Source organism: Miscanthus floridulus, chromosome 8 (genome assembly GCF_019320115.1).
Source record: "Miscanthus floridulus cultivar M001 chromosome 8, ASM1932011v1, whole genome shotgun sequence".
NCBI lineage: Eukaryota > Viridiplantae > Streptophyta > Magnoliopsida > Poales > Poaceae > Miscanthus > Miscanthus floridulus.
The window spans coordinates 23,394,376-23,417,560 of record NC_089587.1 but is presented as its reverse complement, the minus strand read 5'-3'; the positions used below and the strand labels follow the sequence as shown (position 1 = coordinate 23,417,560).

The window sequence follows — 23,185 nt, the reverse complement described above, 5'->3', positions numbered from 1 at the left end:
ACAGGGCCACCATCCTGGACCGTCGACCTCGGAGCAACCAATCATGCCCATACTAAACAGATTATAGTAATTTTGCTCAACTTTGATACATTTTTAATGGAAAAATGTCATTTTGTCTCCCTAAAATATTGCTATAGTCTAAATTTTCTTCTCGAACTCTAAAATCAGAAAACAGCCTCCCTCGACTTTCAAAACCGTTCAAACTTCCTCCTTACAATTCCTATAAGTGGGTTTAAAGGTGGTTTTATCATTCTACACACACTTACACCTACAAAATAACTAAGCGTATCGTCTTAACACACCCCCCCCCCCCCCCCCCCCCCCCCCCGGCGCGCGCCGCGTTACCCTCTATGTACGTTAAACCACATCTTCTACGGGTCTTCTACGAAGTACATGGCTTCTAGGCGTTACCCTCTACGTTGTGGCGTCAACTCCTCCCAAATAAAAAAAAAATAAACGAACCGGCTGCTAGCCTGCTAGGCCTTGGTTCGGTGGAGTCACGTGCATGCAGTACAGGTAATTTAGGATCATTTCCTAAAAAAAGGTAATTTAGGATCAAATTTGCGTCTTCAATTTTTGGTCTGCCTCTTGTCAATTGTTAAAAAAATAGAGAAAGCCTGAATAAATTTGAAATTACTTTAGGGTTCTCAACACAAAATTGTTTATTACCTCTATTTACTATTTTTTTAAAAAATAATAAAATCAGCTTAAACTTGTAAAATGCATAATAATAATTCATACAAGTATTAATTGGAAAAAGTGAAACCAATTTTATTAGGATAGATCCGCACAATATAAATGATAAAGATTATGGATCAAATAAGTATTCTAGCAAATTAGTATAGATTAAGAGGCAAAACAAATTATGCATGTAACCATCCTTTAGCTGTAGACAAACCTTTTGGGGAGTTAATTCACCTCGAACACCCTTCAATACCATATATTTCAAGACGGAAAGAGTAAAAAAAAATAAACCAAGTGGAAGAGTCAGCTACGTCGAAGGGGAAGGACATCGAGCACCCACAGTTGATGGATGTGCCTCCCAACGCATCATTGGCATCAAAGCCACATGCCATATGCATCATCGTAGGCGTAGACAAAAATTCGTGAACCCATGAAACGCACGGGCATATATCTAGTTTAACAAAATAACGGTAAACACTTAAAGAAGGGTTTTAAACCATAAAAAAGTCTCTAAGCTTGTAAAATTTTTGGGAAAAAATTGGAGATAGATTGGAACATGAGAAACCCAAATAAACTACTTAAAACCACTAAAAGTATCTCTAAGCTAGTGAAAAATTCTAGATTGGGACATGAGAAACTCAAATAAAGGGTTTAGAATTCATGAAAATATGTCTACAAGATTTTATAAATTCTAATTTATCAAATTCATTTTAAAAATGTCTAAATGCATTTTAATCAATGACTAAATGCATTTTTAAAATATTTCACAACAAAAATATGAGATGCTCCAAGTATGAATGCAATATACATTAATGGTGAATGCATTCATGCTAGTCTCGTTATGGAAAGTTTTTAGAGCACGCTTCATTTATTAGATAGTTTTTTAGAATTTTCTAAATATTTTTTCCTATTCTCCTAGAGCTAAATCTAATTTATGGAAGCATTTAAATATATTTTATGATTTTAAGTAGTTTATTTAGGTTTCTTGTGTCTCAATCTATCTATAGGATTTTTTTGGAAGTTTTAGAAACTTGGAGATATTTTTTCGTGGTTTAAAAACCTTATTCGTTTTTTACTAATTTTTTTAAATTAAAATAACAAAACCTTCTTGAAACCCATTTAACCGGTGCAAAGAGGTAAATTAAACTGTTTTAGTAATTAATTGAGGGATGCAGTTTATTGGATTGAAGTTTGAGAAGAAAACCCTAAACTACGGTGATAGTTTATTTAGAGGTATAAAGGCCCTGTTTGTTTGGAGGAATTTTGAAGGAATCTGAAGGAATCTGTTAGAGGAAAATACTGTTTCGAATGAAAAAAAGAAGCGGATCAAACCGGGTTTAAGGGCACGCGAACGGGCCAAAAGTTACTTTTTAACAAACACTGAAAGTGGGCCCTGGAGTCCAGCTCGGCCCAGGCCAGGCTTTGCTTTCCAGCTCAGCAGCGTGCAGCGTAGATCCCTTCAAACCCGCGCCCGAGGAACTAGCCGTTGCCACCCCCACCTCCCCCACTACCTCCCAACTCCTGGGCTGCTCCTCCTCCTACTACGCCCCTCCCGACTACTGTCCTCTTCCCCTCTCCAATCCCCAGATCTCCAACCAGCTGCCCTGAATTCCCCGATCCCCAGTCGCGAAACCCATTCTCAACAATCCTCTACCGGAACCCCGCTCCCGTACATCGCCGCAGCTGAGCAGATTGCCGGCGAAGATGATGTTCACGGAGGGCCTCGACGAGTCGGCGATCAGCTGGATCAAGCAGGGCACGGACTCCCCAACCCCCGCCCGCGCCCCCGCACACTCGCCGCCGCGGTCGCCGCTGGCGGAGCGCCCGCCGCTGGGGCAGGTGGCGGCGCCGCCGAGGAGTCCCGCGGTGCACGCCAGGCCGTGCGGGGCCGGCGCAGGCGTCGGTTTCTTCTCCCCCAAGGGCCTCCCGCCCGTGCGGGTGAACGGGACGCGCCGCTCGGGTCTGCTCGGCCGCCACTCCGTGCTCCTCTCGGCCGCGGACTCCGACGAGTGGGAGGACGAGAGCGTCGCGTCGTGGGGGATGACCGAGGACTGCTACGGCGGCGGCAACTTCTCCGAGACCGCCGACGAGGCGTGCTCCAGCGATTCCAGCCTCACGCGGAGGGCCATGGACCGCTGCGGCGGAGGGTGGGACGAGGAGGTCACGTCGCAGCTGAGCAGGAAGGGCGGCGGCGGCGGGATCGTGCGGGGGCAGTCCAAGGAGTTCCTGCGGGTGGAGGTGCGAGCGGCGGGCGCGTTCGCTGCCGGGAAGTGCTCCGGTTCCGGGGCACAAGATCCAGTGGACTCCATCTCGCAGGTACGGCTTCTCTTCTGTAGCCAGACACCGGTGATAATATTCTCCTGTTTCCGCTACGAACATTGCGATTATTCAGTTCTGTTAATCCACTTTTGTTTAGATAAAATGTCTCCCCCGCTTTATTTCTAGGAATTATAAAACAAACAGTTCTCACGCTCTTAGCATATAAGCATATTCGAGGGCGCCCGCCAAAACCAAAATTACCCAAAATTAACCTCACAGGTACTTACTACTAGGGATAGTGTCCTGAACTCAGTCTCGTCACAAGCGCAGCATATCAATCAATGCCTCAAACCTACCCAAGGTTGCCGAATCTGGAAGTTCCTCTTGCCACCATGTCAGTCTTGGCTGTTGCTTCCAAGAATATTACCTCTCTTCAGCCTCCCAATTGCTTTGGGCAACACCACCTTAACATCTGTCAGACACCTGTCCCTGAAAACACATAGCATTCCTTAGTAGTCCATAGAACACCAGAAGTCAGGAGTCAGAGTTGCATAACCGTGCGAGTTCCCCTTTTATGTACAGGGACGCTACTTTGAGGGTCAGGTATTGGGGACTCCTAGTGCCCCTCCAATTGCAGGGGGCGAGGAGGAGGTCATGTTTGATGCAGCTGGTAAGAACATCAGAGACTTTGTAATAGTAATTCATTTGATTTAACTTGTCCTGGAAGTGGTGATTTCATTGGCATTCATATGGTATTGCAAACAGAAAGGGCTGAAACGGATGGAGGGTTTGAGAGGAATGGAGTATCATCAGTAGCAGATATACTGGCCCAAGATGCTCATGAGCTTCCTACGAGGTAAAGCGAAATTGTAGATTGCTGACTTATAGTATTTATTACAGCTTGGGACAAATCTGGCCATCTGGGTAACATTTGTTCTTTGCCTGTTGAAATTATGCAAATTCAGCTCAATTGTTCATGAAGATGGCGTTCAGAATAACTTATTAGCTCAGATGCCGAGCTTCACCATTAAGTGAGTTTTGATTTATCTTTGACCTTACACATTTTGAAGATTTATTGTCTGCTTCCTGTTCTTACCGTTTGCTTGCTCTTGTCAGTGTCCAAAATGCATGGCAATCTTTTGTTGCATATGATGCATGCTTCAGGCTATGTCTGAATGCATGGGCAAGAAACTGCATGGAAGCTCCAGACTTCCTTCGGGATGAGTGCATGGTGCTGCGAAGTGCCTTTGGGTATGCAACAGCTTATGCATGAGTACATGTTCTAAGTGATCTAGCATTACTTCACTACATTTTTTTGCCTTTGAGCACACAGATTATGAGCTCTTTTTTATGAACAGAATACAGAATTTCTTGCTTCATCCAAAACACAATAGTCAAGTTGATGGTAAACAAGTGTATGATAAGGATGGAAGTTGTACTATAAAGGGAAGGAAACTTGTTAAACAGATTGAGATTGAAGGTATGTATAAGCAATATTTTTCAGTCATCAGCAAGAAACATTACTCACCTTGAAACATTACATTGGAAAATTCTTCTGAAAAAGACTAGTATCACAATAAGGAATGTCAGAACTGTAAACTTGTAGCCTGCTCACGCATTGTTTGAAAAACAAAGCAAGCTTACACTAACATATTTTTATTAACAGTAAAAAAGATACGGGTTGTACCTCAAAGGCCAAAGCTTCGGGCAACATCGTCCTTTAGAAATCTCTACATGCAAGCTGGCAGTGAGTATGTCAGACATATTACTAAGATTCTGAAGAGCCAGGTTACGATGTTGACATCCACATCATCTACATCTTTGCCGGAAGGTTAATATGAAAGATTAAGTTTTCCTATAAGCCCCAGTCACAGTTTATTTACATCGACAGTAACACAGTGCCATACTTTCAGAAATGTTCACATGCACTCTAGAATTGCAAAGTTCTTACAAAGGTCATCAGAGAGATTCAATTTCTCCACAATATTTGAAGCCAGGGACTGGTGAATCTCAACTCTTGTAAGTTATATCCTTAGCTGTTGTTCTGTGATATACTTGCATATTCATTCTATCACTGGAACTATGAAAACTTATACAGATAGTGTTCTTGAACCATCTGTTATCACTTATGTTTCAGTTATCTAGAGAGCCAGGGGGATGTTATTCTTGTTGAAGTACAAGACAACAATAGGGTTGTCATAGGCCGTGCGAAAATTCAAGTTTCATCATTGACTGATACTCAAGTATGTCGACACAAATTCATGATTTAGTGCAAATGTTTCATGATAATTCTGTAGTCACTGAAGGAGTTTGTATTTGCACAAATTTGAAAAGCAGCAGGATGAAATCATCAGGTGGTGGCCACTATATCTTGATGATCAAGATTGTATGGGAAAAATTCAGCTTTGTATGAACTTATCCATGTCTTCCAACAATTATGGGTCCGAAAAGGTTTGTTATTCTCATCTTTTCTTTCTCGGAATCCATTAGACACTGTCTTAACCTTGTGTCATCTATATTCTTATAAGAAAGCATTTTGTAACATTGTTACAACAGATGCTGCAAGGTGGTCCCGCAGTGGATACCATCATATATGACATGGTTCTGGAAGCGGCAATGAGGGCTCAAAATTTCAACAGCAAAATGCTTCATATCAGTGGTCCATGGATTTGGCTGTTAGACGAGTTTTCTGATTACTATGGAATATCTGATGCATATAGAAAATTGAGGTGAACAATTGTTTTGCTTGTGTATGATGATTGGTGAATATAATTGTACATGATAGCATCGCATCGTCTATTACTTTTTACAGGTACTTGTCTTACATCATGAACGTGGCAATACCAACCAAGGATTGTTTGGAACTTATATACAAACTTCTTGTTCCAGTCACAAAAGCACGGGAAGATAGAACTTTAACAAGACAAGAGGTATTTTCCAAGCTCCGTGTATATACCGTCTGTTAGCTTGAATGTATAGGCCAAGAACTCGGAGATAACATTGCAAATATTAAAAATGCTCGGCAAAATATTTACCAAATTATGTCCATGTTCATTTTATTGGTAAAAAATAAACTGGGCAAAATGAGAACCTTCTACAATTCCAGGTTTCAGTAGTACACATCAGTTATGGTGTTTTGTTCTTTGTTACAGAGAAGTATTTTGATAGACTGTGAAGACCGGATTAAGAGCCTCCTTGCAGCTCTGTTTGAAAATTACAAGTCACTGGATGAACATTCTTCAACTGGCTTGTCAGATTTATTTGGCCCCATAACAGATTCTGCTGCACCAGCTTTGGCACCTGCTGTTCAGATATTCAGTGTACTGCACGACATTCTCTCCAAAGAAGCACAAGACATACTTAGGAACTATTTGCAGGTCAGACATCACAGACACTTGTTTTGAGCATTTTCTGTTTCAATGCCATTTTCAGCAATGATCAGTAACATGTGATAGATCAGATTATGTGAGTGTTTAAGCATAATGCATAGTGCAGAGTTTGAACAATGAATCTAAAACAACTTTATCTATGATCAGTAACATGTGATAGATCATTATGAAACTACATTATGTGAACATTTAAACATAATGCTGTAATTTCCCATAAAGTTAGATTAGATGAGGGGGGGGGGGGGGGGGGGGGGGTGCAATGTAGCATATAGCATTTATGGTTTTACACGTATGGTCATTTGAAATTATCCTATCGATCCTTGTCAGAATAGATATATTTAGTCCAATTAGAAGACTACACTGATGTATTATTTACTTATTATGGTGCAAAATTACAGTCAACAGAAAAAAATCTATGATGTAGTCATTGTTTTCCGTTGATTCCTTTTCAAAGGCAATAACATAAAGAAACTCTTTTACAGACTGCTGCTGCAAAAAGGTGCAGGAGGCATATGATCGAGACAGATGAATTCTTATCAAGCAATAACGACAGCCTTCTTACAGACCCTATGACTATATCTGCTGCATATCTTAAAATGAAGACACTGTGCATTAACATAAGTCACGAAATTCAAGCAGACATTAAGATTCACAATCAGAATATACTTCCAAGGTAGCATATATGCTTCCAAGTAATAGGATTTTCTTCTATTTATCCACACGTTGAACTTCTCTCACAAATTTGTGTTTTCTTTTAGTTCCATAGATCTGCCAAATATAGCGGCATCCCTATATAGTACCGAACTATGCAAGCGGCTGAAAGGTTTTCTTTCTTCAAGTCCCCCATCAAGACCAGTACAACATGTTGCTGAACTGATAATCGCAACTTATGAGTTTGAGAGAGATCTTGAATCTTGGCAAGTGAGGTAAGATATCCCTTTTTGGAACATGAGTTATGCAATACCAGCCATGTTTAGCTGATACATTTTTGTTCTGTTCACACAATTGTTGTAGACCTGTTCATGGCGGCGTAATTTCGAGACAGCTGTTTCATGATTACATCATGGTGTGGGTTGAAGACACTCGATTGCAGTTACTTGATAACTGCAAAGTTGAGAAGGTAACTATAAACACATACTTCCTCCCTTCCAAAATTTAGGAAGGGCGGGCCTGGTGCAGTGGTGAGAGTTGTCTCACTGAGTCACCAGGTCACGGGTTCGAAGCAGCCTCTCCGTAGATTTTACGGGGGGGAAGGCTTGCCTCGGTTTTTCCCTTCCCCAGACCCCACTCATGTGGGAGCCTCCGGCACTGGGTCTGCCCTTTTTAGTTTGTCAAATCAAACTTCTCTAAATTTGATCTAGTTTATAGAAATTCACCAACATATACAACATCAAATTAGTTTTGTTAAATCTACCATGAAATGGTAGGGGCTTCTTGCCCCTCCTGATTACTCAAAAAAAAATCTAACATGAAATGTCTTGTAGATGTTAACATATTTTGCTGTAAACTTGGTCAAAAGCTAGAGAAGTTTGACTTGTGAAACGGAGGTAGTACAAGGCAAGAAATATAGATCATATGACTGACCTTTAGCAGTTGAACTTAATTGATTTCACTCACCTTTCTTTGCAGATATCATGCCCTGCAGTGTCAACAATCTCACCATTTGTTGAGCAAATGTATGAGCAAATAAAAGAGAGCATAAATGAGTATGGAGTGGTTATCAATAGGTGGCCCCAATATCTGATGAGTTTAGAGAGTGTATGTACACACTTGCATTCTTTGAACCAGACCTCATATTTCTCCTACAGTGGAGTCAATTTATATTTATTTTCTTATTCAGGCTGTTGCTGATGTTGAGAGAGAAATTATGAAGGCACTGGAGAAGCAATACATGGAGCTTCTGATGCCTCTAAGAGACGGCATACCAGAAAAAATTGAGAAGCAGGTCCAGAGATTAACAAGAAGACAATCTATAGCTCCCTATGTTGTGCCAAATCAGGTAGATATGCGTGCAAGATACTATGGAGCCTGATGTGGTAGTTAGTTCGTTACTGACCAGTTTGCTGTTCTTAATCACAGTTAGGAGCATTCATGAACACAGTAAAAAGGATGCTAGATGTATTACACTGCCGAGTCGAAGACATTCTCAAGTCATGGGGAGCGTACCTTACTATATCAAGTGGGAACACTGTTTTTGGAGAGCAAATGAACTCCATCACAGTCATGCTGAAGAAGAAGTACAAGAAATACCTGCAAGCCATAGTGGATAAGCTTGTCAGCAATGTAAGAATGATTTTGGCACGCTTTATAACAAGTTCCACTTGGTCCAGACTCCACAGCTAACTAAGGCAATTTGCATATAGGCAGCGCTCATAGTTTTTCTTTGATATTTTTCAGGCACAAGCCAACCGGAATACGAGGCTCAAGCGAATTCTTGAAGAAACAAGAGAGGCTGATGGTGAAAGTGATATACGAGATCGGATGCAGGCTGTCCGTCTTCAGCTCTCGGATTCCATTCACAATCTGCATGAGGTCTTCTCCAGCAGAATATTTGTTGCTATTTGCCGAGGTTTCTGGGATCGGTTAGGCCAGGTAATAAATAAATGTTCCAACAACATAAGTACTCTGAATATTTCCTTTTGCTGTGAATGGATATGTCAAACTATTTTTTGAGCAGATCGTGTTGAGATTTCTGGAGAGCAGAAAGGAGAACAGGATTTGGTACCGCGGATCTGATTATGCTCTAGGGGTAAGCCTCGACTTATATTAGCACTAGCAATGCCAATAAATGAACATTGGTTGAGTTGGGGCTATATATATCATGAAAAATGGAATTGAGCAGCATGAATGACCATCGCGAACTGCTAACCCTGACAATTGTACATGCAGATCCTTGACGATGTCTTTGCATCAGAGATGCAAAAGCTGCTGGGCAACGCCCTGCAGGACAAGGACCTGGATCCACCGCAGTCAGTGATCGACGCCCGCTCCATCCTCTGCTAGGGCGTGTGCCAAAAGTGTTTTCTACAGATTGCTTCAGCAAGGCCAGCGTGGTTTAGTTTTTTGGTTCTATATATATTCTTTGGTGTGCAGAATATGTACAGGTGGAGACGACCGATTATTCCTGTTCATAGTGTTTTGTTGATTGTTCCAATAGCGATTAAAAAAAAGCTGCAACTTTTTTTGAAACTAGAAAAGCTGTAGCCGGTAAACAGTTAAACAGGTTTTGCTTTTCGAGAGAACACAATCTGTACTAGGGGACTGAAAGTCTTATCTTGAACTGTATAAGAATACAGTATAAGAATACACTAAGGGGGTGTTTAAATCCAGGGAGTAAAGTTTACGATGTCACATCGGGTGTCATATGTGGGTGTTGCGTGGGCTGTTTGGATACTGATAAAAAAAGAGTTAAATGCATCATTGATCCGTTAACTTTTGTTCATGTTTCACTTGGGTCCATCAACCGTGAAAGTGGTTTTTCAGGTCCATAAACTTTTGAAGTGATATATCTCTAGTCCATACCCCTTCGTTTCTTTTTTTAATCCGACCTGGCGGTCCATAGTGGCGCTGACATGGCCTTGGAGGCAGTTGTGGCTCACGTGAGCAGTAGACGAGGGCTGGTTGATGACCTCCTGGCACTGGTGGTGCTCGCCTGCACCGTCCACAGCAGGCTGCCACACCGGCGCCCGGCGGTGGCGTGCGGCAACAGCTCTGCCACCATCAGCCGCCCCACCGCCACCACCGCGTCTTTCTCGGGGCACTGCTTGTTCCCCTCCGCAGCCGCGCCGGTCTCCGGCCCGTTCGACCACACCACGTGCTCCAACATCCGCCGCCACTCGTCGTCGTCAGAACATACAGCGAACCGGTCGGGGACGAACTCGCGGCCACGCTGGAACGCGCGCTCGTCGCGCGTCGCCAGCGGCTGGTACCCGAACACCATCTCGCCCTTCTTCACCTTGTACACCGCGTCGTGGCTCTCCACCACCGTGTCCCGCCGCGCGCGCCATACTGGAACTCCACCGGTGGGTTCATGCGCAGCGTCTCCCACACGAACAACTTCACCAGTGACATCTTCTCCACGTTCGACAGGGTGATCGTCGTGCCTGGCGGTGGGACGACGGCGCGGACCTCGATGGCGAGCCTGGCGTGTAACTCCGGCCCACAGCGCTTGAGCGCGGCGTGGCGCGGGTCGGCGTCGTCGAGGAACCCGAGCGGGCGGTGGCCGCCGAAGAGCGTGAGTGAGGGCATGTAGGTGTCGTCGAGCGTGCGGTCCTTGTCGACGCGGGAGTGGTCGAGGAGGACGCGGAAGCTACACGCGTCAAGGACGGCGACGACGCGAGAGTCGCCCGAGAGGAGTGAGCCCGGCGGCATGTTGACGCGCAACACGGTGGCACCGCCGTGCTTGGCGATGCGAGAGCGAAAGTACTCCTCCGCGCCCAAGAAGTAGAAGTAGTCCAGGCGGTCGCGCAGCGGCGACCATGTACGTGCCCTTCTTCTCGCCGCTACAAATACAGGATCTCGGGCTCTAGGCCGTGCCTGCGGTGGTTGCCAAATGCCAAAGCGATGCGGCGGCGCAGCGATGAAAAACCGCAAAAGCATGGCAAGTGGCAAAAGCATCGCGACATCAGCAACCATGGCAGAGACGGCAGCGCTAGGCCATGGACAGGACGGATCGGTGGCCACTGGTGAGGCTGCGGCGGGTCTCAGCGTAACGGCGACGGCGAGATGCGGGCAGGCCACGCCGATGCCACGAGCACCGCGAGCACGGCAACTGGCGGCATGCTAGGCCGCTACGGCATGGCGACCACGACGTGTGGCCCCAGTCACGTGAGCGGTAGCCGCGCGATGGGACAGGGCACAGTGAGCGTCGCGAGGCGGCAGGTTAGGCAGCTATGACTAGCGGCGTAGGTGGCTCACGTGGCGTGGTGGAGCTCGTCTGCCCAGCGTGCCCGCCATGGCGATGCCGCGACAATTGCCAGTGCGCTCGCCAGGCGATGCGCGGCGCAGCGAGGCAAAAGCACCCGCGGCGCACGAGCAGAGCTGGCACTGGCAATTATCGGGAGGAGCGCAAGGGCAGCGTTGGCTGTTTATAGCAGGGACAGGGACCAGCAAGGGGAGGCAGCAGGGGACGGCCAGACGTAGGAGCAGCAGCCAGTCGCCCGCCGTTGCTGGCTTCGTCTGCTGCTGCTGCTGCCGCTTGGTTGGTCGGCGGAGCTCGTGGCGGCGAGAAGAAGGGCACGTACATTGTCACCGCTGCGCGACCGCCTGGACTACTTCTACTTCCTGGGCGCGGAGGAGTACTTCCACTCTCGCATCGCCAAGCACGGCAGTGCCACCGTGTTGCGCGTCAACATGCCGTCGGGCCCGCTCCTCTCGGGCGACTCCCGCGTCGTCGCCGTCCTCGACGCGCGCAGCTTCCGCGTCCTCCTCGATGACTCCCGCGTCGACAAGGACGGCACGCTCGATGGTACCTACATGCCCTCACTCGTGCTCTTCGGCGGCCACCGCCTGCTCGCGTTCCTCGACGACGCCGACCTGCGCCACGCCGCGCTCAAGCGCTGTGGGCCAGAGCTGCACGCTAGGCTTGCCACCGAGGTCCGCGCCGTCGTCTCACCGCTGGGCACGACGATCACCCTGTCGGACGTGGAGAAGATGCCGCTGATGAAGTCGTTTGTGTGGGAGACGCTGCGCATGAACCCACCGGTGGAGTTCCAGTACGGGCGCGCACGGTGGGACACGGTGGTGGAGAGCCACGACGCGGCGTACGAGGTGAAGAAGGGCGAGATGGTGTTCGGGTACCAGCCGCTGGCGACACGCGATGAGCGCGTGTTCCAGCGCGGCCGCGAGTTCGTCCCTGACCGGTTCGCTGTATGTTCTGACGACGACGAGCGGCGGCGGATGCTAGAGCACGTGGTGTGGTCGAACGGGCCAGAGACCGGCGCGGCGGCGGAGGGGAACAAGCAGTGCCCCAGGAAAGACGCGGTGGCGGCGGTGGGGCGCTGATGGTGGCGGAGCTGTTGCCGCACGCCACCGCCGGGCGCCGGCATGGCAGCCTGCCGTGGACGGTGCAGGCGAGCGCCACCAGTGCCAGGAGGTCATCAACCAGCCCTCGTCTACTGCTCACGTGAGCCACAACTACCTCCAAGGCCATGTCAGCGCCACTATGGACCGCCACGTCGGATTAAAAAAAGAAACAAGTGGGCATGGACTAGAGATACATCACTTCAAAAGTTTATGGACCAAAAAAAACCACTTTTACGGTTGATGGACCCAAGTGAAACCTGAACAAAAGTTAACGGATCAATGATGCATTTAACTCTAAAAAAACAAATTACAGAATCCGTCAGTAATCCACGATACGAATTTATTAAGCCTATTTAATCCATCATACGAATTTATTAAGCCTATTTAATCTATCATTAGCATATATTTACTGTAGCACCATTTTGTTAAATCATAGACTAATTAGACTTAAAAGATTCGTCTAGCAAATTAGTCGTAATCTGTGCAATAGTTATTTTTTTAGTTTATATTTAATACTTTGTGTATGTGTTCAACATTCGATGTGACAGGGAGTAAACTTTAACGGAAGAACTAAACCAGGCCTAAGTCTTATCTGTGCAGTTGTGTTACTAGGGGACTGAAAGTCTTATCCTGAACTGTATAAGAGTACAGTAAGCATTGTTATTACAGAGTTCTATAGAAAGCATTGCTATTACAGAGTTCCATAGAAGCAGAGTTCCTGGCGGTCCCTATTGGCCTGCTTCATGTGTTCTGCACTTTTGGTACCACTGGACCTCTAGCAGGAGCCACGGTTCACTTGATCGATGAGGCGAGCTCGAATCCGCCTCCGCCTCCGCCTCCGCCTCCGCCCCCACCCGCAATCTCTCTTATCTGTGCAGTTCTGTCCCTTCGAGTCCTAATCTAATGCGGGTAGATCAGAAAGAGGGGATTCGAAAGGGGGCCGGAAAATATCCGCCTTTATAACAACCTACCCAAAAACCCGGAGGCCGGAGGCAACGGCGACGGCGACGACGGTCCGGACTTGAGTCGAATTGATTCGATGCAGAGCGGCAACGGCGGAGGCGAGATTGATTCCCGGCGACCGGACTCCACAATGGAGGAGGAGGAGATGGAGACGGCCGTTCCTCCGTACGTCCGCAAGAGGAAGATGGAGGACGAGCCGATGGATCAGCTGGAGGAGGAGGAGGTAATCCGGGCGTGTGTGATTGAGAGCAGCAAGCATGCTGACGGATCCATCTACAGGCAGGACACGCACTTCTTCCACAGACTCTACTGCCTCGATGACACCCGCGAGAGTAAGCGTCTCTCTGTTTACTACAGTACCAATAATTTTTGTTAGTTGTTTCAACCAATTAATACTCCCTTTATTTTAATTCTAAGACGTTTTAGCTCTTCTAGATTTTTCTATGCACTTAGATGTAAAAAAATGACAATTTAGAATAGAGGGACTAACTATTTGAAAGCATATTTTTTTAGAAAAGGAATTATATTAATATCACAGCTTCTATATCGACCAATGTATATGGTACAAGCCAGAGTAAAACGGTCCAGTGGATATCAAAAACAAAGTTTTGAGCCATAGTGACAACGAGAAACGTTTCCAAAAAGTACATCTAAAAGCAAGTCTGTTGCTAAATCTCCGGTCGTGTCTTGCAAACACTTCCATCGCGACTGCCTCAATAGTCCTGCATCACATTTTCATCAAATGACAATCCTCATTTTTCTGTAGTAGGGATCAGAACCTGGTCTAGTAAGTCTCTCTGAAGATAACCTGCAAATAAGATGGTGCTAGGATCTTGTAAAAAACAATGTCATTCCGAGTTAACCAAATTGCTCAGCAAATGACACTTGCACCCACAAAAATTTGAGATTTTAGTTTTCTATTTATCCTTTTCAACCAACCTTCAAACAAATTGTGTACACTAGTTGGAGGTATTAGATTAAAGGAAACATGAGCAATTCTCTATATGAATTTAGCATAATGACAGTCAAAGAGTAAATGTTGTATGGACTCGTTTGAAGAACAGAAACAGCACTTCCTATCTCCTTGCCACTGCCGCCTCGCTAAATTATCCTTTGTTAAAATTACTCCCTCGTACAAGTATCACATAGACTTTGATTTTGCGAGGTAGTTTAAGTTTCCAGATTAAAGTGTTATACGGTATAGCTTATGCTCCTAACAAAGCTCTGTACATAGAGTTGACTAAAAACAACCCATTCTGATGTAGCCCCCACACAAACCGATCTCTCTGGTTTGTTAGGTGTACATCTGCAACCATAGCCACCACATCGTGCCATGCTTGCAAATTAGCACCCATCAGAGATCTCCTGAAAGCTACACTTAACGGTGTCGTAGACAACACTGACCTTACAGATGCACTTTTTCTCCTCACAATATTATATAGTGCAGGGAAGAGCGATTTTAGTGGGCGCGGACTTATCCACGAATCCTCAAAAAAACACACTTGAGACCCGTCACCTAGATCAAACTTACCCATCGAGAGGAACTCCTCCTTGACCTTCATGAGGTCAGCCCAAAACTAAGAGTCCTCAGGCATGTATTGAACCTGTGTCAAAATTTTGTCCCTTAAATATTTATTTCTAAGCAATTGTTGCCAAACCCTGTCTCCATTTATTAATTTAAACAACCATTTGCTTAGGAGACATTTATTGTGAACATCTAAATTTAGAACTCCCAACCCTCTTTGGTCTTTCGGTGTACATACTACCTCCCACTTCGTTAATCTATATTTTTTCTTGTGTTCATCACTCTGCCAAAAAAAACCGTGATCTAAAATAATCGAACTTTTTCAAAACTCCTCTAGGTATTTCAAAAAAGGACATCATGAACATGGGAAGACTACTCAGAACAGAGTTAATTAGAACAAGCCTCTCTCCTACCGACATCTTACTCCTCCAACTCAGTCTCTTTTGAAATCATTCTTCAACATGTTTACAGTTCTTATTCATGAGTTTCCTATGGTACATAGGAATATAGGAATTCCTAGGTATCTAAATGGGAACGACCCTATATTACATCCAAAAATTTGTGTATACTCGTTTTGATTAGCTTTGGCTGCTCCGTAGCAAAACAATTCACTCTTATGGAAATTGATTTTGAGTCCTAATAACTGTTCAAAAGCACAAAGCAGGAGCTTAATGTTTTTGGCCCTCTCTAGATCATTGTCCATAAAAATAATAGTGTCATCCGCGTATTGAAGGACTGAGAGCCCGTCATCTATCAAATGAGAAACAACCCCTTGAATTTGTTCATCCTCTTTTGCTCGTGAAATAAGGATAGCCAGCATATCAACCACTATATTAAACAGGATTGGAGATAACGGATCTCCCTGACGTAGTCCTTTTCTTATTTAGAAATAATGACCTAAATTATTATTGACCTTTACTACAACACTCCCTCTAGTCATGACTTTTGAAATTCATTCACACAAGTTGGCGAGAATCCTTTCATTCTGAGGACTTGTATAAAAGGCCACTTTAGTTTATCGTATGCTTTTTCGAAGTCTAGTTTTAAGATCACACCATCTTTTTTTTTTCCTATGCTACTCATGAATTGTTTCATGTAAGATCACAACTCCTTCCATTATATAGCGATCCGGAATGAAGGTCGTTTGTGACGGTCCTATCAGCTTATAAGCCACTTTTAGAATTCTATTGTTTAGCACTTTTGTGAAAATCTTAAAGGTCACATTTAAGAGACATATATGCCTGTACTGTTGTATCCGGACCGCATCAGTGATCTTAGGTAATAATGTAATTACCCCCAAAGTTTAAATTATGAATAGGTAGCCTCCTAGCATGGAATTCATAAAAGAGGCTCATCAAATCCGGCTTCACAATCTCCTAAAAGAATTGGTAAATTCAGCGAAAAAGCCATCCGGACCAGGTGCCTTGTTATGTTCCATATCCAAGACTGTCATTTTAACCTCCTCCTCACTAAATGGAGCCACCAATACTTAATTCTCCTCCTCCGACACTTGAGGTATGTCATGCATCAAAGTCTCGTCCATTGAGAAAGAATTATGTACATGAGGTCCAAACATTCGTTTATAGTACTCAGTTATATAATCTTTCAAGTTTGCATCCTCAACAATAATTCCTTCTTCCTATTCTAGCTGTACAATTTTTATTTTTCCTATGTCTTCCATTTGCCACCAGATGGAAATACTTAGTATTATCATCCCCTTACAATAACTTTGTTGCTTTTGATCGTTGGAGCCAATAGATCTCCTCCTCTCTGAAAGGTCCTTATGTGGTTTTGGTAATTGAGTGACAACCTAGGTGGACTACTTGTATTTATGTGAGATACACAGATGATTAGTCCACAGGTACATGTGTGTGAGCAGCATATGCCATGAAAGTGGAAATAGCTTGGAGATGTTGCAAAGCTCACACATGTGATGATGAAGGAGCTCATTGCACATGAGACATGACATTGAGTCATGTGATCAAGGTGGAGAAGATCAAGACAAGACTTGGCTTGATGGACCGGTTGTAAGAGTGAAGGGCAAGTCAGGAGGCTTTGGAGCGATGGACCACGTGGCGGTGAAGCTTGAGCAAGACTTGGCCGATGGACGAAGGCAATGGTGAAAAGCAAGTGAAGTAAAGATCGATGAACCTAATATGATCACGTGATGATATGAAGTGGATCATATCATTGTTGATCATGTTGGTGTATGTGTTGCATCGACATTGGAGGAGATGGAATGAAATGCGCAAAGTAAAGGTATAACCTAGGGCATTTCATTTCATCGGTCATAGGTGTGTAGAGAAGTTAATGTCCGGATTTAGGAATAGATGGTCGTACTATCAAGAGGGGCAAACTGGTTTGCATATCGGTCATCTAGTGCCACTTGAGTGATCTAACTTTGTATCGTCGCTAGGATCGAGTGGCGTGGCAAGTTGAGTGGCTAATCCTTTAGAAAATGTTTGTGAAAAGCTAACACAGATACACATGATGGTGTACACTTGGTGGTGTTGGCACATTTACAAAGGAGAGGAGTTGAAGTTGAAATGGATCAACTCGGTGAAGAAACGAAGGTGAAATGAGGTCACTGTGAGTGATTGGACGCTGGTCCTCGGCAGGACCAGCGGGTCCGGTCAGTGGCAGTAGTGAGCGTGCGGTCTTGGTCGCGTGACCGAACGCTGGCACGAAGAGTGACCGGACGCTCAGGGCCTGCGTTCGGTCAGTGCTGACGTACGCTGACGTGGTGGCGTGATGAACAACAGTAACGCGTGGCAGGCGGTGATGGATCGAACTCAGGTGCTACGTCCGATCGTGACTCATCTGATGCGTCCGGTCACAAATCAGAGGCTCAAGGAGCTCTCTGGAAACGACCGGACTCTGGCTGGTCTACGTCCAGTCGTGTAGGAGCGGACACGTTCGGTCGCAAAACAGAGGCTCGGGGAGCTCTTTAGAAATGACCGGACTCAGGCATAGCAGCGTCCGATCATCCTCTCGGTGTGCCCGGTCACAACTTAACCGTTGAGATTGGGCGCTCAACAATTGAAGCCAAGGATGGCATGGTAGCCATCCGTTGACCGGACGCTGATAGGGTGCGTTCGGTCGCTATGATTTTTATCCAGTAAAGGGGTAACAACTATTTTAGCCTGTGGGGCTATAAATAGATGGGTTGGTCGGCCTTTGGCCGCAATCTTAGGAGAGCTGAGCACACTAGAGCCTTAGTGGCTTATGTGGTGGTGCTTGGGAGCCTTCTAACTCACTTGAGCTTGATAGTGTTCATCTGATTGAGTGAGTGAGCGATTCTAGTGCGATTGCATCGTGAGGTTGCATCGAGTGGCACTAGGTGGTCATCTTGCAAGTCGATGGTGCTTGTTACTCTTGGAGGTTGCCACCTCCTAGACGGTTTGGTGGTGGTCTCCGTCGAAGCCCGCAAGAAGCTTGTGCGGTACTCTGGAGAAGAGCTTTATGAGGGGCATTATGCTCGCCCTGTGGGAGTCACGAAGAGCAACTCTAGTTGAGTGTGTCATTGAGCTACCCTCACTTTCGGGGTAGGTTCTTGCGGTGCCCGACGTACGGGCTTGGCGGGTGATGCCAATTAGCCGCCGAACCACCAAGTGAGCGGTCGACACAACGGGGATGTAGCGTGTTGACAAGCACGTGAACCTCAGGAGAAAAATCACTGTGTCAACACTGTTCTTTCCATTGGTTTGCAATCTTCTTACATAAGCTTGTAATTACTTTTATATACATTGTGCTTGTGTAGTTTACTAGTTACCTTCTTGCTTGTGTAGCATAGAAGTAGCTCTCTTGCGTAGCTAATTTGGGTTGTGTAACCTTGTTAGTCACATTGCTTGTGTAGCATAGAAGTAGCCCCTTGCGTGGCTAATTTGGTTTGTGTAACCTTATTAGTCACATTGCTTAGTTTGTATAGCTAAGTATTTACGCTCTCTAATTTGGCATTGGTTGCCTTATTATTGAGCATTGCTAGTGAGCTTAGGCGTTTTTGTGTTTTTGCTTACTAGCATGTGTAGGAGCTCCCTCGTTGTTTAAAATACTAGTGGCATAGGTTTGTGTGACCTTAGCTCCTAGAATTCGAATAGGTGAGCTTTAGGTAGCTCGATACCTTTGTTATCTAATTAGGATCTTTATAAGGTGCTTGTGGACTTCGATAGAGGGGTGTAGTTTTGCCTAGACTAATTGTTTTAATTCCGCATTTGTTTCGATTAGTCGGTGTGATTAAGTTTTAGAAAGGACTATTTACCCCCTCTAGTCCGTCATCTCGACCTTACACTCTCTCAGCAACTTAGTTAATTACCCTTTGAGATGATGTCTAAGCTCCTCTTGAGGTGACAATAAACTTGTCTCTGCCTTTCTGTCGAAGGCATCTATCTTAGCCAACAGGTTTGATTTATGCTTTTTGTTTTGGAAACCAAATTCCTAGCCCATCCTCTGAGGAAACGTCACGGCCTTCTAATCTTATTTAGCCACCGTTGCTATCCAATTTACTGCATCGATGCTATCTTATTGCATGATCAAATCGATTTAAAATTTTCTTTTCACTCTGCTACACATACACACTAATCTATATCTTTTATAAAGATAAAGCCCTACTAACAATTTATCTTGCCATATAAGGTGTCCACATCAGTATCCTACTAGAACATCCCACTAGCACATTCAACTATCTCGCCATGCAAAGTGTCCGTATTAGCATCTACTAACACATGCCATTATGTCTTTATTCAAGCTATTCATATTAGCAAACCACATCATTTACTAATAACATATATTTAGTTGTCTACATTAGAATGCTAAAAATCATACACTAACATGTATTATGATATATATTCAGTCATATTAATAAATATAAGTAGTATAATTTTATCGGCGATTCCCGCAGCAACGCGCGGAGCGTTGTTCTAGTTTTCTTAGTTAACTCAACCAACTAATCATTTTAGACAACATTTAGCAACCCAATTTATGCTACCTTTGCATGATGATCCAATGGATTATCTTTTGAGTGACTTGTCTAGTTGTTTGCTTTTAGTTGAGTAGTTTTCTTTACACAGCTGTAAGGTTTTTGAGTCCAGCTTTTCCTTACAAACTAAGCTAATCTCTTCTAATAAAAAACAGCAAAGTTTTTCCTATCAAAAAAGAAAAGAACATTTTCTTAGTTCGCTCAGCCAATTATTCATTTTAAAGAACAGTTAGCAATCTCATTTACCGCCTGTATGCTACCTTATCGTATTTTTTTTCATCCTGCTACAAACATACTAATTGCCACTCCGTTGGATCCATGCACTAACCAATCTCAGCTCACAATCTTGGTGGATCCAGTCACCAACAAAATCGTAACGGAGGGCAGATCACTCAAAGGATGTGCCCTGATGCAGATCTTCTCGCTGAAGCTAACAATCCACTCCGCCGTTGCCCCCGCTGCCGCCCCGATCATGCTGTACGGCTTCGTGGCTGCCCGGGTCCTCCTGCAGCCTCTACGCAACTACGTGTTCAACCGCACCCGCGACGACCCTCTCGTGCTCCACCGCAATCCAGATGACCCGTCCTCGCCGCTGCCGATACAGATGGCCGGCCCTAAGAGGGGCATCTACCTGCAAGCTCGTGCCATGATCGAGTAGTGACTTGCGGATCAAGAGGGCGACGGAGGACGAGGACCTCCAGCTCATCGACGGCGCCGCCACCTTCAGCGAGCTGACCGCGTTCCACGGAACCTACACGCAGCGGATCCGTGGCGACGGCGACCATGGCGCGGCGGTGGACATCACCCTGGCGCTGCTCCGCCACGCAGGTGGAAGCCAGGACTACAGGTCAGCGTGACGAAAGTGCCGGCGACTGGCCTGAGCTTCTCGCTGTCCTGCTATGGCAGCAGGATAATGCATGAGATCAACCTCTTCGACGGCGTGGTTGATCGGCCAGGGAACATCAAGAGATCAGGCGACGTCAGGAGCCTCGTGGTTGCCGTGGTGCACAGGTCTCCTCTGATCCTGTGCTTCAAGGTTGCGAAAGCCGGTGGTGACGCGCAGAACGGCGCTGCTGGTCAGAGTCAGACTCACATGCGCGGGTACCCAGCTCAACGGCGGGGGATCACCTGGGACTCCATCCCACTTGATTTCGGCGCTATAGAGGTGTACATTTCTTGGTCGAATTTGGATTAGCCTGCAGCGTCCCAAGTATCTTATCGTCGCATCTTCTGGAAGCTTTGTGGTTGATTGTTGATTATTAAGCTGATGAAAGGAAAATACCAAGACATCTGTGAAGCGTGAACTTATCCTGGCCTTCTGGTGAATGTAGACTGTAGAGTGCCCTATTTCTACCAAAGGCATATGTAATGCAATGTTTTGGTTCCAAGTTGGTATCTATAGTAGACAGTATGATGGATGTAACCTTCTTTTTCTGACCCGTGGTGTAAGTTTTAACTTATTTTTATGCATTGAAGGGATTTTTTCTGAGCGAGGTAAAAAAACTCCCTCATCTGTCCCACGTCCAAAGCACAGGTCTGTGGCCAGCACATCTCACGGAGCTACGGTGCCGCTGTGTATGGGTATGTCAGGGGTTTGGAGGTTTTCTCGATCTGTGTGAGAAGATCTTCTTAAGCCGGAATACCCGATGGCTGTCTAACCACCGTGGATCGAGTTTTTTTTTAATTATGTCATGTGAGAGTATAGTATATACAGAATGTTGAATGTGTGATCTTCGGTTGGTTTCTTCGTTGATCTCGACACAAGTACACTTTTTTTAGATTGGTTTTTCTAAAATGAACATAATTTTATTTATTGTGAGTTCCTTAATTGTTTAAGACCCAACTTCAAGCTGATCTTAACGAGCCAAGCTAAAGTCGAAAGTCACTCAAATCAACTGTATTTTTATTTATTTAACTTCAAAATCAACTTATTTCTATTTTATTTAACTTAAAATCAACTTATTTTTATTTTATTTAATAAACGAAAAATGAGTTTAATAGGAGCATTTTTTAAATGAGCCAGGCTCAACAAGCTTTTTGTCCGGCCCTCACAGTGCAGCCAGGTAAGACACAGATTCCATGTTGCCATGTTGGTGTTTCTCTCGGTCTGCATACGACAAGGACCTGAAATAGTTACTTGTTGATGCAAATTGCAAAGTTACGAGAAAACCCTTTCTGTATTCGATATCAGTCTTGCAGTTTGGGCACGTTAGATGCACTATACCTGAGTGACAATTCAAGTTAAAAGGAGAGATGCTAGCGTCCATACGTCCGGATGCCTAGGCCTGCTTGTGTCGCGCGCCTCTCTGTTTCCCACGCCCGCGTCACGTGTCGTCCTACCCGTTCTGTCCGTTTGCACAGGGGAACCACCCGCTTTAGCTCCGCTTTCCCGTGTGCAAATAGGGATCACCTGCACCCCTGCTCTGTATCAAGCACGCGAGGACTACCTGTGCCTGTGCTGGCTGCTTCCCACGCTCGCTTCACACGGGAAACGCATGCACGGTGCCCTAGCAACTACAGTAGGTGGCAGCGACAAGTTGGTTCCATTAAACATATGCAACACCCTGATCTACTTTTACACCATCGAGATGAAACAATTGCAATATACGTCCAAAATAACTGAAACACTTGCAACATATGAAACACTTGCTATATATGTCTGAAACGCTTGCAAAACCGCCTGAAAAACACTTGAAAGCCGCTACAAGCATATGCAACATCTAGATAAAACACTTGCCACATATGCGTGAAACACATGCAACGTCCAAATAAAACGCTTGCAACATACGTCTAAAAACAGATGAAACATCTAAAACGGACTCTTGCAACATGCGTGTACAGCCATTACAACATATGCAACATTCCGATCTATTTTTTCAACATCCATGTGAAACACTTACAAATGTCTAAAACAATTAAAACATACGCTTGCAACATGCGCTTTCACGCAACATCCCCTTGCCACTTGCCGCATGGAGGGAGCGCATCTACGCGCGCGGACCCGTTGCGCCAAGCCACCATGCCGCTGCAGTCCAAGATCATCCAAGAGTAGGCCGACCATCAGCACAGGCGACGCGAAAAACATCTACACGAGGAGGGGGCGAAGGCGCATAAAGGCAACCGGCACAACACGACGCCATAACAAACAGGAGGGCCGTGCAACTATGTATGCCTGTGGTGGAGGAGTTCATCTACTACGCGCCGCGCAGTGGAGGGCCGTGCCATGGGATGGCGTAGGAAGCGTGCGAGAGGCAGCCACGTCTGGCACCAAAGCCAGGACGACACAAGGGCCTGGAGGAAGATGGGTGGCCGCGGTAGGTAGGAGGCATGACGGAGAGGGAGGAAGGGGGGTGACCGTGCTCGGGA

General features: G+C 45.4%; 2 protein-coding genes and 1 pseudogene across 4 annotated transcripts; 2 read left to right on the top strand and 1 right to left on the bottom strand.

Moving 5' to 3' along the window:
* The first annotated feature begins 2,254 nt into the window (after positions 1 to 2,254).
* LOC136475977 (uncharacterized) lies at positions 2,255 to 9,677 on the top strand. 2 transcript variants are annotated; one of them, XM_066473632.1, is made up of 22 exons: positions 2,255 to 3,000; positions 3,526 to 3,613; positions 3,709 to 3,799; positions 3,909 to 3,974; positions 4,060 to 4,194; positions 4,302 to 4,423; positions 4,610 to 4,774; positions 4,857 to 4,962; positions 5,081 to 5,186; positions 5,281 to 5,394; positions 5,500 to 5,672; positions 5,756 to 5,873; positions 6,096 to 6,320; positions 6,815 to 7,005; positions 7,091 to 7,258; positions 7,347 to 7,452; positions 7,962 to 8,090; positions 8,173 to 8,331; positions 8,412 to 8,615; positions 8,730 to 8,924; positions 9,010 to 9,081; positions 9,222 to 9,677. In XM_066473632.1, the coding sequence occupies exons 1-22, from the start codon at positions 2,389 to 2,391 to the stop codon at positions 9,333 to 9,335; spliced, it is 3,459 nt and encodes a 1,152-aa protein (XP_066329729.1). In that variant the 5' UTR covers positions 2,255 to 2,388; the 3' UTR covers positions 9,336 to 9,677. The 2 variants fall into 2 exon arrangements, with proteins under 2 accessions (XP_066329729.1, XP_066329728.1); XM_066473631.1 differs by having other exon boundaries at positions 5,278 to 5,394.
* Positions 9,678 to 9,927: 250 nt separating this feature from the next.
* Positions 9,928 to 10,967, bottom strand: LOC136475380 (allene oxide synthase 4-like; annotated as a pseudogene).
* A 2,013-nt stretch (positions 10,968 to 12,980) lies between these two features.
* LOC136475978 (uncharacterized) lies at positions 12,981 to 21,300 on the top strand. 2 transcript variants are annotated; one of them, XM_066473633.1, is made up of 2 exons: positions 12,981 to 13,651; positions 20,179 to 21,300. In XM_066473633.1, the coding sequence occupies exons 1-2, from the start codon at positions 13,396 to 13,398 to the stop codon at positions 20,475 to 20,477; spliced, it is 555 nt and encodes a 184-aa protein (XP_066329730.1). In that variant the 5' UTR covers positions 12,981 to 13,395; the 3' UTR covers positions 20,478 to 21,300. The 2 variants fall into 2 exon arrangements, 1 of the variants encoding a protein (XP_066329730.1); XR_010763344.1 differs by having other exon boundaries at positions 13,515 to 13,651; positions 20,157 to 21,300.
* Positions 21,301 to 23,185: the final 1,885 nt, after the last annotated feature.